At 50.6% G+C, this 14,550-nt stretch overlaps 1 protein-coding gene across 3 annotated transcripts in view; it reads left to right on the top strand.

The window, feature by feature from the left end:
* Positions 1–14,550, top strand: part of lrmda (leucine rich melanocyte differentiation associated) — a 198,158-nt gene that overhangs the window by 164,476 nt on the left and 19,132 nt on the right. For all 3 annotated transcript variants that reach the window (XM_076038431.1, XM_076038430.1, XM_076038432.1), the window contains one exon: positions 11,546–11,627. In XM_076038431.1, the coding sequence (XP_075894546.1) occupies positions 11,546–11,627 (82 nt within the window). The remainder of the gene's footprint in view (positions 1–11,545; positions 11,628–14,550) is intronic.

Genomic DNA, 14,550 nt, shown 5'->3' with positions numbered 1-14,550 from the left:
CAAATTGAAGTCCTCAGATAGGGAGGGAAAAAAAAAAAAAAAGCCATTGAGATGAAACCCCTGCAAGAGAAGAGGAGCCATCGCGCTGAAGTGTGCTGGAATTTTCACTCGCTTGTGTGTGTGTGGTGTGTGTGATAGAGAGACTTTAAGAGCGCCGAGACAAAGAATTAGGGAGAGAGAGAGCAAGATGCCGCCAGTGTCTGTGATCAAGGCCGTATAACAATTCCATTATCTCTGGCGGGTGATGACACCAGACGTCTCTCTCAGCTCGCTCCGCTTTTGTCTGATGCCGCGCCGAGCCGCGCCTGATGCTATATAGGAGGACCGGAATGGCTCCGGCAGCGTCTGGCGGCGCGTGTTTACATATCAGGTGAGTGGCTTGATATGTAAATGTGGCGCGTTTAAGAAAAAAAAGAAAGAAAGAAAGAAAGAAAGAAGGAAAAAAAACAAAAAACGAGGAAGATGCGGATCATTGTTAGGTCTCGGCAGCTCGTGTTCCTTTTTTTTTTTATCATTATTAAAAGTACAATTGTATCCGAGCGCCTTGTGAGCGCCACCCGCTGCTTTTAGTCGGTTCAGCCCACAAAAGGGGACCTGCGCTTTGAGAGATACGTATGCATCTTTTATGGGATAATTGGCAGCTTTGCTTTGGTCGCCTGCCTTTGGTGGCGGAGATACAGTAACTGGCACCGTCGCCGAGGACTATAATTAAATAAAAAGACATCTTTCTCTCCCCCTCCTGCGCAGACGGTTTCCGTCCTCTTAACTTCCTTTTAATATGTAATGTCTTGTTAAAAAGCACGGTGCCTTTTTTTTTTTTTTTTTGCAAGAAAAAAAAAAGAAAAAAGAGCAGCCCAGCCTTGCCGTGGGAATAATGAATAGTCTGACCGTGACACACGGCATTCTGTAGATTCTCAGCCACATCAGTCCTGCCTCAGTGAAACCATATTGCACATAGAGGGCTCCGATATTTTCCTCTATTTCCAGAGATAGATGGCTCCGCTGAGGCCTTAATCTCATGTTAAAGATTTGTTGGCCTCTAGAAGTCGGGCCCGTAGCATTGAGATGCCTGGCCTGATTTATATTCACTGGCATGGAGGGAGAGCCAAGAGCGCTATCTGCAAAGCAGATGCTGCGGCGGTGCCCTTGTGCTGGGTTTTTTATTTCACCTGAAATAAAACCCCTAAACAAGGTCGCGTCCTCGGACCCCTTCCAACCCCCCCACCACCACCACCCCCACCCCCACCCTGCCCCACATTTCTCTTCTTTATGTTTCCTTTACGTTTCCAACGTTATTTATCATCATGTTAATGACAACCCTGCCAAACAAAAAAAAACCAAAACGCCGAGTCGCTAAGCGTCTGTTCGATACGCGTGCTCGCAGTTTGTAATTACCAAGGAAAAGAAAAGGGAAAGGGAAAGGGAAAGGAAAAAAAAACATAGTTTTTCCCGAATGATGACAAACACTCGGCTTCCACGACCGAAATTCCTCCCTGTCAGCCTCGCGATTTACCGAGCGGAGATTACAAAGCTACCGATACAATAAATTAGCCTGATGGACAGAATTATGCTCGGCGCTTCCTGCTCTCCCCAGTGACGCACACTAACTTAGCGCCGCCTGACAATGAGTGTGATTTAGCACCCGGGCCGAGAGCAGAAATGGGAAAACATTCGCAGGCGGGAGGCACCCAGGCCCTCACTTTGGCCCGCAGCCTAGTGAATAAACCCCCACACCCCCCTCCGGCTTTAATTCACCCGCAAACGTGTAGCCGTTAAAAGACTAAGAATGGGGAAATGGGAGATCATAAATACTCGCTGATTTATTAGCGTGCAACAAAAGGCAGAAGCCCCGGCCAAGGAGAGCCGCATTGTTTGACAGTGCGTTGTCGGGAGGGCGGGGGGGGGGGGCGTGAGGGAGGGGAGTTGGGGATGGGGGGGGGCACACTCGTCCTCACTCGCAAGGCGCTCTCTAGTTCAATCCGAGCGGGGAGGACGCAGCCTCGGCTCTATCGGAGGAGCAAGTCGTGTCTGCCGCTCTCCCCTCAAACGAGTGACAGACAGAGAAGATAAACAGAGGGGAAAAGGAAGGCAGCGAGGGGGAGAGAGAGGGAGGGAGGGAGGGAGAGAGAGAGGTAAAGAGGGTGGGGGGGGGAGCTGGCACGGCGCTGGCTAATTTATCTCTCTGAGAGACAGATTAAAGAGAGGGGAGAGTGAAACAAAGTTCCACTGGCTTAATCAGCGGACAGCCTGCTAGCAGAAGACGTGATAAATCAGAGGCGGGCTGCGTCCAGGGGAGACGTCCTCCAGCCAGCCAGCCAGCCAGCCAGCCAGCCAGCCAGCCAGCCAGCCAGCCAGCCAGCCAGCCAGCCCAGCACTATCTTTTTACACGGGGCTGCCGCGAGGAGCCACTCACAGTACTGGCCTGTCGCAACGGTAGCCGTCAGCCCGTCCGCTGCTTCCGCACCGCCGTTATTTATGGCGGGCGATGCGGCCCGGGTGGTGGCGGCGGCTGCATCAACAGGACAAAAGAGACGAAGAGAAGTTTCCTCCTCCCTCTGGTTCCTCTGTGTGTGTGTTTGTGTGCGGCCGTGTCTTTCTTTAGCTGCGTGCCTAACCTGGAGGGCCAGGGCCGGGAACAGGAAGAGGGCTCAGATATCCCACTGCCCCCCCCGCCCCCCCCACTCCCACCCCGTGTCATTAGTTCACGCCGGGGTCACAGCTGGGCCACTCACGGCCGTGATTACACCCCCTCTTGATTTATCTGCCGCCGAGCCCAAACACAGATAAATCTCCGGGTGCTCATCCCCGCCGTGGGATCCTCACCGTCTGATAAACGGCCCAAGCTGAATAAACAACCGTGCCCCCCCCCCCCCCGCCCCCCCCCCCAACACACACACACACACACACACACACACGCACACACACACACACATGCGCACACACACACACAGACTCATCACACACACCGGCCGCACCAAACACCCCGACCCGCTCATACACACGATGAATAATTCATTGTGATCTCGGGGGCCTCCGTGTTAAATGTGTGTGCGTTGTATCCTAAATGGCCAAACTGTGATCTCCATCTCGTCCTCCGCCGCGACTCGGCTCGATGAAATATCGCGGGCGGCCGGAGCCGAAGCTCGCCCCGACATTTTGCTCCGTCGTTGTAAAGTTTATTTTCCAGGCCTCGCCGCATAAAAATCCACTTTATGCCAACGCCAACGCGTCGCAGGTTTCAGTCGGGCGCTGGGCGGCGGCGGCGGACGACACCGGCCCGTCTCACCGCTTTTATGACAAAGTTTGAAAATCATTCATCAGCGTGACCCCTGCGGTAAATCCACTGGGTGGAAAATTGCCCTCCCTCCCCTCCCCTTGTTTTTTTGGCGCGCGGCGGCGCGACCGCGAGTGCATTTTTAACTTAATTAATTGGCCGTTGCCGCTGACAAGAAATTTATGCAGTAATAATTTGCCCGGGAATGGATGCGGAGTGCAGGAAATGAGATATCCATCAGGGGCGCTTGTGTTCCGCCAGCTGCACGCCGGCTAATATGAAAGTATTTCAGGGCCGCTCAGACCCCGCTGTTTGCGCAGTCAAGATTATATATACCCCGCGATCCATCGCCTGCCTCGGAGGCGCTCATGGAGGTCTATGATAACAAAGAGCGCGTGATTTATGGCCTGCTGCGAAAGCACAACTTGATGAGATTAAACAATTTCATAGCGCGAGTGTTTTCTCGGGAGGGCCCCGGCTGATTTGTGGCGCCGACGTGCGACGGTAAATCAGCTTTATATATCTGAGAGCGTGCTCAGCAAAGGAGTGCAATTACTGTTTAAGACAGCTACTTTTTATTTAATTTTTATCCCTGGTTTGTCTCTTTTATTCCCGCTCTGTCACGCGGCCACTCACCTTCACGAGTCCTTCCGGGAGGGGAGGAGGCGGCGGCGGCGCTGCGCTAGCTCCCCTCCGTCGCTTTCTTTCTTTCTTCCTTTCATTTTTTTTTTTGCTCCCTCTCCTCGCCCGGAACAATGGCAACAGCAACAAGCGGGCCGAGGGAACAACAACAACGACGACGACAACAACAACAGCGGCGGCCAGCGGCGGAACAACGGCACAGGCGCGCACGGAGCGCCGCTCCATTTTTAATGCATTGTTTGCCTGCTGCTCCGTCCCCACCCCTCACCTCCCCCCCCCCCCCCACCCCCTCCCCAACCAAGCCGGTGTGAGTAAATGGAGTAGGCAGAGTGTAATTAGAGAGCCGGGCTTTGCTCCGTGCCATAAAGATGACATGGTGTAATGATACAGCTTACAGGCCCACAGAGGCTTGTGTCTCGCGACGGAGGATCTGGGTCGTTTGCCCGTGACTTATGATAGGTGTGGGGGGGGTGACAGCGTTATCATTGCGACCTGTAACTCAGGGTGTGTGTGTGTGTGCGCGCATGTGTGTGTTGGGAGGTATTTCCTGCCAAAAGATTTTTTTTTTTTTTTAAGAGGTTAGCGGGCGAGCACACAGAGGAATGTATTGAATATCCGAGCTGATTTTATCTAAAGGAAAAGGAGTCAAACTATTAAACAGCATGAAACTCATCACTTTGTATTTTTGGAAGTGTTGTTTACTTCTGAGAATATATTTTTTTTAACATCACATGATCACATGACCCCCCCCCCAAAAAAAAAATAAATATATATATATATATATATATATATATATATATATATTTCTACTCCACAAGCTAACTTGCCCTTCCGAGTCTTGTCATTGATTAATTTGTGTTGCGTGAGCATGTAAGTACAAGTGCATTAGTATTTTATGCATTCAAATCATCCCAGAAAGTCTATGTTAGTTATTTTCACCCCCCCCCTCCCCCCCCACACACACACACCTCCCTGTGCGCACGTGTGTTTGTGCATCTGTCTCCATCATCCCATATCTCCCCGGCAAACATCGAGAGATCAAGAGATCTCATTATTTCGACACATCTCAGGGTTTTTTTTTCCCTCCTACTCCTCTCTACCCACCCACCCCACCCCCCACCCGCACGCTCTTTTTTTCTCGCTCTCCCCTTCCTGTACGCCTTGAGTCAAAATTAGTTTTCATTCCGTCTGTGATCTCGCTGACTGAAGCCGGCTCAAAGTAAAGAAAATCGCGGTCCTGCTATCTCCGCAGCGCGGCTGAGTCAAAGACGCACTTCACACGGCGGCAGTCTGAGTTAAGCATTGCTAAGTAACCTTCACATTTCACTCCTGTGAAGAGCTAATTTCCTTTAAGTTCACGTGTCACTTTTTGTGCCTCTTTGTGTGGGTCCTCTTCAAATGTCTCCCTGCGTCTAATTGCACGGGAAACATTCTAGACAAGCCGCTGTGACAGGCCCGCTCCCAGACTCTTCAATTATTAAACATCCTACACTCTAGAAAACAGCTTTGACGTTGGTTGCAGCCCCTAATCAGAACAGAAAGCCTCATGATATGTCACATTCCCCCGGCTGGCGCTCGGGGCTGCTACATATATGTTTGTTTGTGTAATCTACATTTTGGAAGGAAAGATTTCAAGAGAAAAAAAATCACACAATTTAAATGAGCCAAATACATATATGTATAGGTTTTTTCCCCTCAACCTCCTGCTGTAGAGATTTAAAAAGGCATCACTGGATACTAGTGGTGGGTGAAACAACAGCGAGATATAAGAGACAATCAAACAAACGCTGTGCGAATGTTTTAACATTTCATCCTCTGAATCCATACCAGTGGAAAGGTCACGGCAGACCAAAAACACAAAATAGCCTCAAGCTAATTGTGCTGCACAGCCGTAACGCTCCCCCTCTGTAATCCACCTGCACTTGTTCTTATTCCGCGAGACACACGGAGGTGGGGGTGGGGGTGGGGGGGGGGTCAGGGGGAAAAGGTCGAGCGGCTCCTTAAATTCCCACCCAAAAAACAAAACACGGCCTTATTACCATCCGTGAGTCACTGCTACGGGTGATTAACGTCCGGCGGCACTCGCTCAACCATTTGCCTGCCTGACGCGTAGCCGTGCGCGGAGCCCGGCAACAGCGCCGGCTGCCGCCGGTTCGCTCCATGCGCCTCGTGCCCCCGAGCGAAACATCTGAACTGTTGCTCTTGTGATCGGTGATCATATGATACATTTACTCCGAGCGAGCTCATTGGAGTAGAACTGGTAAATCATTAAGCACACGCTCAGCGGCGCTCCTGCTGAGCGGGGGGGGGGGCTGCTGCAGCGGAGGCGGCGCCCGCTAGTTTGCAGGCGGCGTTACATCAAATGTTCTTCCCCTCAGCCGCTACCTAAGAAAACAGAATTAATACCTTTTCGTGCGCACAACAGCAATTTAAAATGCATTACAACGCGCTCGTTACACCCCCCAGAGCCCCGCAGTTGTTGCAAGGTCGGCCCTGAGAGTAGAAAGCTGCTGCCGTCTAACTCGCTCGTTAACCTTATTTCCCGCCCTCTCGTGACTTTGCACTTTGCAAGCGTTCCAGATTGAGTTTCATATTTCAGCGCCGCGAGCCGCCGCTAATTTTTTTTTGTGTGTATGTTTTCATTGTTTATTTCCTCACAAAAGCGTTGTAATGCCGCTAACCCCCGAACTTCAAAAAAGTGCGAGAAGCGAATCATGAAAACAACAACAACAACAAAAAAATTCCATGGAGCGAAGAACTAAACGTGTCACGCCGAGCATTAAGCGTTGACTCCAATGAGTTCACAAGTTGTGTCTCCTCTGATCTCTAACATGATCAGAAGGCAGCACCAGTTTACAGAGACAAGACGAGGGGGGTTGGGGCGGGGAGGGGGGGGGGGGTGAGAAGGGGAAAGAAGAAGAAGAAGAAGAAGGCAAAAAAAAAAAAAAAAAGTTCCATGCGCAGACACAAAAGAAATATTTTGATATAGACCCAAAGAGAAAACATATCAAAAGACATTTTTATACATGTCTTTTGCAAGCACAAAAAGCAGAAATGGTGTCAGGAGAAAACAAAACAGAAGGCTTGTTTCTTCCAACAATTGCTTTAAGCTACAAAAATCTCCTTGAGTCCCTAGCCTCCCCTCAATGTCAGCCGCCCTCCCCTCCTCCCCCTCCGCCTCCCCTCCCTTCTCCGCTTCTCTCTCTCGCTCTCTCCTTTTTCTTCCCTCTCCCCTCTCCGAGGCAGGACAGGGCCCTCTTTGCGCCCTGATAGGTTGCGGGCTGATGCTTAGCAACAACATTCCTGTGCCCTAAGTAGCAGTAAGCCTCTGGCTGAACTCTTTGATGTGGCTGTCAGGCCACATTTATTTCCTTTTAACACTTTGTCTACTTGTCCAGATGTATAAGGAGATAAAAAGGCCTGGTGTTTACACTGCTCTCCCTCTGTAGCGCGGCTGTAATTAGATTGTATTGCTGGTCAGTCTCGAGGACAAGGGTGGTGGGTGGGTGGGGGGAGGAGGTGAGGCCTGGCCGAGCAGGAACCACCTGTGACGGGGGCGTTGGGTACTTAGCCTTGGAAACAGTCGGTGCTTGTTGTACACGGAGGTGAAAGTGATTTTTTTTTTTTTTTTTTTTTTTCCCCTCCTAGAAAATCTTCTACATTGAACGATTTCTAATGCGAATCCACGGCCAGAACTTTGCAAACTTTTGCCGCAGTGCTATTTTCTTCCGGAAGCGCCGCCGTGGTGTCGGCTAGCGTGGCTCCGCGTGCCTCTCCTTCATGTTTTTTCATTCTCTCCGCCGCTCCCGTCCCGTTCCGTCCCTCCCCTGCCTGCCTGCCTGCCTGCCTTCCTCGCTTCCCCGCTTCTTCCCCTCTCCGCCGCCGCTGATGTGTTGGAGGTAATAATCACCACTGCCTCTGGGTTTATCAGCGTTTACTGGCATAACAACGCACAGAAGTGGGGAGACAGACAGCGCCGGCGTTGATGTATTATCCGGCGCGGGGAATCATCTTTCATGATGACAAGCAACACGGCTCCTTCCCTTCCCTCCCTCTCTTCTCCTCCACAACCACCACCCATCCCTCTCCTCTGCCCCCCCCCTTCCTTTCCCCCCTTGTCCACCCTTTATCATCCCGGAATCGTCTTGGCGGCGGTGGCGGTGGTGCTGCTGCTGCTTTCCCCGAGCCTGTAGATCTGCGGCGCATTATCATAAGCTGCGGCGATAACTCACATTGCACAGGGGCAATAATGATGTGAACACTCAGCATATGCCCCGGGCCCGGCAAATTAAAACAATGCTCAGCTTGATGAGCTGACTAATCCGGACAGCGGAGAGACCGGGGAGAGAAGGAGGAAGAAGAAGAAGAAGGAGGAGGAGAAGGAGAAGAAGGGGCTCAGAGAGCGTCTTTAATAGACGACACGGCAGCACCTCCCTCTGGTCAGTGCGGGTACAGCTCCGAGAGGCAGAGGGAGAGAGGGGAGGAAGAATAAGATGGATAAAGTGTGTGGGGCTTTATTAGAAGGGAGGAATTAACAGAGATCTTGTTTAAAGCCGTGAGGGGAAGCGTTATGAGGGCCTCCTTTTCTTTTGCCGGCTGTAAGTTTCCGGACCGCACTTCACGCCAAGGTTCACCGGGGGGGCGGGACCCACTCTGCCTCCTTCATCGTGCAGTTCCTCTGCAACGTCAACTCTCCGTCTCGGTCTTAACAACTCAAGTATTATCCTTCAGCTGAAGGCAGCTGGTCATCCATCTACCTTTTGTCTATTTATTTTTTCTAGAAAAATCAGTGGCAAAAACACCCCGCCGCCGCCGCCGCGGCCCTCTCGTGCATTCACGGCAAAGTCCCTGTGTTTTCCTGTAGCTCATTCATTCGTGTGAAGCACTAAAATAATCTGTCATCAGTCCCTCGGCTCTCTTCAAGCCGGAGTGAGAGAAATTCCCCCCTCATTTGTTCCACATGCTTTCTCATCGCGAGCCTCTTTCTCCCTCCCTCTCTCTTCCTCATCCTTGTGGACAGGTCATTGACTAAAGTGAAAGAGCACACATGTGTTGCGGGGGTCCTGGGGATAGTAGGCGGGGGGGGAGGGGCCGGGCTGATTGATGTTCCGTGCGGGCCGGGGTGAAACGGTCGCAACCGGATGGGACGTCGACGCGACCGGCGAGGATGTTAAATGGGTCGAGTGTTTGATCAGCGGCCGTGATACCGAGGAGGTGAAGCGGCGGTGGCCCGGGATGGTTCTGAAGGGGGCGGATCCAGGCTGAAGCAGCCTGAGGCTCGGAGCCCGGCGGTCCTCCCTTCCTCGGCTCAGCCCCCCCCTAAAAATAGTCTGTGGGTGGTGCCGTTAATAATGTGGCAACTAGGAAGATTAATTGTGTGCAAGCGGCAGGATTAGGCGGGTGTGGAAGGGAGGGGAGGGGGTTGGATGCTTTCTGGGGGCCAAGTGGACCAGAAGAGGCCCGGGCTTGTGATCTTTCAAGCAGGCCAGGAAATGAGGCAGAGCAAAGGGGGCACCGCTCGGCGGCAGCGGCAGCGGCGGCTCAGAGGAGCAACGGCAGCAGATCAAATAGAGAGGGATCACTCTTCCTGTCTGCACGCCTGGCGCCCCCTGTTAGCTCCCAGTGTGTGGCCTGGTCGCTTTCTAAATAAGATGCCCTGGAAAAAAAACAGTAAAACTTTGGTTTGGACGGGTTTTTTTTTTTTTTTTTAAAGTATGTCAGCATGTTTTTGCTTAAGGTCTTTTTTTTTTTTTTTTTTGAAGGGTGTGTACAAGCAGGAGAGGAGCTTGCGGTGGATCCGAACTGGTTTCATCCACTGCAGAGGTTCAAAGCAGCATGTCTGCTGTCAAAACAATATTTTCGGTTTTTAACGTGCATCTCTCTCTCTCTCTCTCTCTCTCTCTCTCTCTCTCTCTCTCTCTCTCTCTCTCTCCCTCAAAGCGCCGTCCAGCAGCCTTATTTTCTCCTCCATCTTCTTCTTCTCCTTCTTCTTCTCCCTCTTTTTTCCATTTAGGCAAATATAAGACACACGCAGGCCAGACCGTAATGCCTTTCAGAGATGCTATCCGAGAGCCGCATTATGTGGTCGTTTTCCAATTCACGCTTGCTTCTCTTGCCCGGTTCCGTTTAATAGCGAGTAGCGTTCCATTCCTCAAGGTTGTGCACGGGCATAAAGAGGAACAACAATAAAAGTGGGGAGGTGGAGGAGGAGGGGGGGGGAACAAATGCCGGTCCAAACCACCTCTAATATGTATTTGTCAGCTGGGTCTGCGGCTATGATTAAAGGCCCGGCCGATTCCTTCTTGCAGGAAAGAAAAAGTATTTCTGCAAAGGCATCAGATAGCGCTGCGTCATGATAAACGGCCCGCTCCGTTCGCTAAAAGGCAAGGGGAAGCACAGAGGCTGTTTTGGACCTTGAAAGTGCGGGAAAGAACAACAAACAAACTCCCGACCCATTTGGAAAAGTGTTTAGAAATTGCTATTTTTGCCATTTCGCTGGACCGACCTCAAATTGAAATCTCCACAGAAACCTGGCTTTTCAAAGACTGCCTTTTTTGTTGTTGCACATTCAAGCTAATATATCAGTGCTTAAATGTAATTTCTCTCGCACAATGATTAGAAAGTGACACTTATCCTACACCTTCTTGGATCACTGTAGCATTAAAATTAACACGTATGACTCATGTATATGAGAATCCCAAAGTGATGGACGTTTGGGTCTCCCCCCCAAAATAAAAAAAAATAAAAAAAAATCTATTTTGTTTACCACAAAGTCAACAGTTGCCATAGTGATCTAGAACAGTGGTTCTTTACTTGTGGAGACTCAAGATCCACATTTTTTCCTGATCATGAAGTCGTGACCCAAAGCTCAAGCCCACTTTTTATCATGTCTAGTCAATAAATGATTGAAATTATTGAATTGAATTATGTGTCCTGCAAAATAAATGGCCAACATCTTCTCTATAAATATATGTATATTTTAAAATTTCTTTAAAAAAAAATAAATAAAAAAGAAGGGAAAATGCCCACAAAGCCAATCAAAACAGCTACATGACCCACTTTTAGGTCCCAACCCACCAGTTGAGAAACGCTGATCTAGAATAATCCCACAAAAATTTCAGCAAAAGCTTCACTTGTCTTTTCATGGGCGGAAGTAGCTTTAAAAAAAAAACAAGGGAATTTGGGTTTTTATTTTAGATGCAGAGGGGCGGCGGTCCACTCGTGAACCCGGGGCACGGGGAGGCCACTCGGAGCCATTTGTCAGACTCTTAACGGCGCTACATTCGGCTGGCGGGGAGTGAGTGACGTCTGGCCTTCAGCTGACCGCCGCGGCGGGTCACGGCTGAGTGAAGGTTAAGACCTCTCCTCCCTAACCACCTCGTAGATCACATCATCAAAGCCCCCGGCCGCGGCTCGGCCGGGCGCGCGGGAGGTGGTAAAATACGAGCTGCCACATTATGCCATTAAATCAGGAGCGGCAGCGGTCGGGTCCAACATTTCCTGCTTCCACCCCCGACGGATTTACCGCTGGCACCGGCGGCTGCGGCGACACTTGTCGCTCTGGGAATGCCACGTCTGTATGCTCCGTATGCTAATTTTTGCTGTCCGGCTGTTTGTGCTCTCTGCTAGTCACCGGAGGCCGGAGTGGAGAGTCATCCCCTGCCGTACACCCCACTGCCCCGCGGAGCCAGAGATCCCCGGACCCACAAAGGTAAGCAGAAGTCTGGATTGAGGCGGTAAGGCGATCCCACTCAGCAAACACCTTGTAGTCATAAAGAATTAGGGATGCGCAATATATTGGAAAAAGCATTGTTCTCGGCCAAGGCGAGGTTATTGAAAAATCGGATTCAGGCTGAAAATGCCCTGGTTGAGACTTTACACTCAGGTGTTTTTCCGCCTATAAGCTGTTCAAGATGTTCTACCACCGCAAGCTGCACCTATCACGCCGCATCTAATCACAACTCAGCGGTATGGATTATGTAAATATAAATCATAGCCTTGACGGTGAGTATCTATTGACCCCGCCGGGGAGTTGAGAGTCGTATGATCTCTTCCCATTGATCCCGGCACGCATGTGCGATGTGTTTGTTTGTTAATAAATCAGAATAATCTGAGTTAACTCCGGCGCCGGAGCGCGCGCGTGGGAGGAAACGGCGCATAAGCAAGATGAAACGCGGTTGATCCGCTGATACCGGACATCGATTGGGCCTCCGAGTGACCCCTGCTGTCTTTTTTTGGGGCCTGATGCAACTCGGTGGCAACGTATTAACATCAAACTGTCGAAAGCAGGAATAGATCGCAGTCGTTTGCACAGCAACGGCGCTTCTGGACGAGTCAGGCGAGGTCGCCCATTTGGCAGAGTTTAGTCCTCAAACGTCTCTTCAGTCAATATTAATATTTGATTTTTTTTTTTTTCAAATTATAAAATAATAAAAACTGAATTCTAAAATTAAATAATGTACATTTATACATATATATTTATATTTATATTTATCAATCGAATAACAGGTTAATGTCTTTGTTTTCAATTTGAATGATTTGCTGTTCTTTAGCAAAACACACTGACTGTTTAAACAACAGAGAATTCCACTAAAAGTTGACTAGATTGATCAGACAGCATATATTGTAATAGCAATGAAATAGCTAGTATCTGTAGTTCTTTAAATCAATATGGGCCTCAAGCAATATATTTTCTCAAATTAAAAGCAGTTGAAATTTTAAACTTTTAATCTCTTGACACTTCAAAAATAAAAAAAAAAAATCTGTAATCAGTCACAATGTTGGGCAGACCAGGACATTTCCGCTCACGCTGGAACCTATTTTTTCAATGCCAGCGGCTGTAGGAACATCGTAGGTGTTATTATTCCGATGGGTCGACCAGCAGCTCACAGTAGCGCGACAGGTTTTAACCCCGCCCCCTCCGCTGGCGGTGCCAAGGACAGCTCTATGTCCCGGACGGAAGCATCCAACCGGACGTGGGCAGCGCGGTGCTTGAACAGTCCATTTAAAGGTGAGGGGATCTGACACATGAAATATTTCCCCCTCCGTCTCTGATCTGAGCGCCGGCGACAGTCTCCATTTGTTATTTTTTTTTATGATGCACTGCTGCAGCCTCAGATAACGTGGCCCTCGTCTTCGCCCTTCACCTCATCTTCACGCCGCTGCCTCCAGCCTCTGCGCCCGGGCTTTGTTTGTTTCCGGGGTTTTGTTTTGCGTTGGTTTGTTTTGGGTTCTTTTTTTTTCTCTCCCTCGCGCTCGCACGGTCTTCAGGAGACTGGAGAGTGGAGTGGAGTGTTCTTTATGGGAAGCAAAGCTGCGAAGCGAAGCGTCGCGGCACCAAACCAAATCTTTCAGACAAGTAGTTTGGAACAATGGAAACACAGAGGAGTTCGGATCGCAAAACAACCGCTTTCAAACAAAAAACGCTCCCCGAAAAAATGTGTGTGCATTTACCGGCCACTTTGTTGGGTGCAGTGTCGAGTGGCTAGATAGCTGTTAAGCCAATCACAAGGCAGCAACTCGCTGCATAAAGTGGCCAGTGAGTGTAATGCAGGGCAACGCTCAACCTTCACCACAATCTATATCTTCACCATGCTGGCAAAGAGAACCTCCCCCTTTCCTTCCTTCCTTCCTTCCTTCCTTCCTTCCTTCCTTCCCTCCTCCTTCTCCACCCTCGCCACCCGCGCACCCCCACTCCAAGTGTGTCACCTGTGTGGAAGGCCCCAGAGCCTTTGTGGGTGCCAGAGGTAATTACAGCAGCCAGGAGATCCCAGCGGAGGGCAGCACTGGCAGGTCAACTGCCCGCGGTGGAAACCAAGGACAAGAACTCCGGGGATAAGCTGCCGTCTTGGCTGGCGGAGGGATCAACCTTGAGGAGGTGACGCGGCCAAACAACAGAGAGAGCGAGAGAGAGAGAGAGAGAGAGAGAGAGGGTGGTGGGGGGGGGGTGCGATTGGTGATCCTAATCAAGATATTTTGAGGTGGACGTAACGAGGGTGGGGGGAGGAATCGGAAGGCATGCGGGGAAAGTTTAAAGCCAAGAGAGCTGGACAGTGGTGGCGGTTGGGGGCCGATTGCAGTGTGACACAGAGAGGAGGGGAGTACATAGTCTGGCAGAGGGGCCCGAGGACCCTCCACCACTGTCACCTTGGCTTTAACTCCCACCACTAGTCCGGCTGTCAGCTCGGCTCTAAATCTAATCTCAGCCTGAGTCCAGAGCGGGAGTCTGGGCGACTCTCCACGAAGGCCGGCTTAACCCCCCCTCACCCAACCCCACCCACCCCACCCCACCCCACCCGTACTGTAAAGCGATGTCGCGCCTCTCTCCGCCTGGGCCGACGCGATCTATCATGTCCACGCTGGAGCGCCAGTTGTTTATCGCCGTCTCCTGTTGGGTGGCGCAGTTTGAAGCCCGTCTAATTATAACTGTGTTTTCAGCAGGATGTAAAGGAAGTGCCTCACATTTAACTGATATACCAACACAAAGAGGAGATTTTTTTTTTCTTTTTTTTTTGTTAAATAAACTGCCATGATATCTGCTGTCTTCTGGGACTCAGCCTTGGTTCTGGTAGGTATCGGGCTGGATTGCAGCGCGGCGGTGACGGCTGTAAGTGGAAGGGATGTCTCTGCGCGCG

The sequence above is a fragment of the Nelusetta ayraudi genome, unplaced genomic scaffold, assembly GCF_046127955.1.
Source record: "Nelusetta ayraudi isolate G7.1 ecotype Tasmania unplaced genomic scaffold, CSIRO-AGI_Nayr_v1 ptg000056l, whole genome shotgun sequence".
NCBI lineage: Eukaryota > Metazoa > Chordata > Actinopteri > Tetraodontiformes > Monacanthidae > Nelusetta > Nelusetta ayraudi.
The sequence above is the reverse complement of the archived record's forward strand: the minus strand, read 5'-3'. Positions and strand labels throughout refer to the sequence as shown.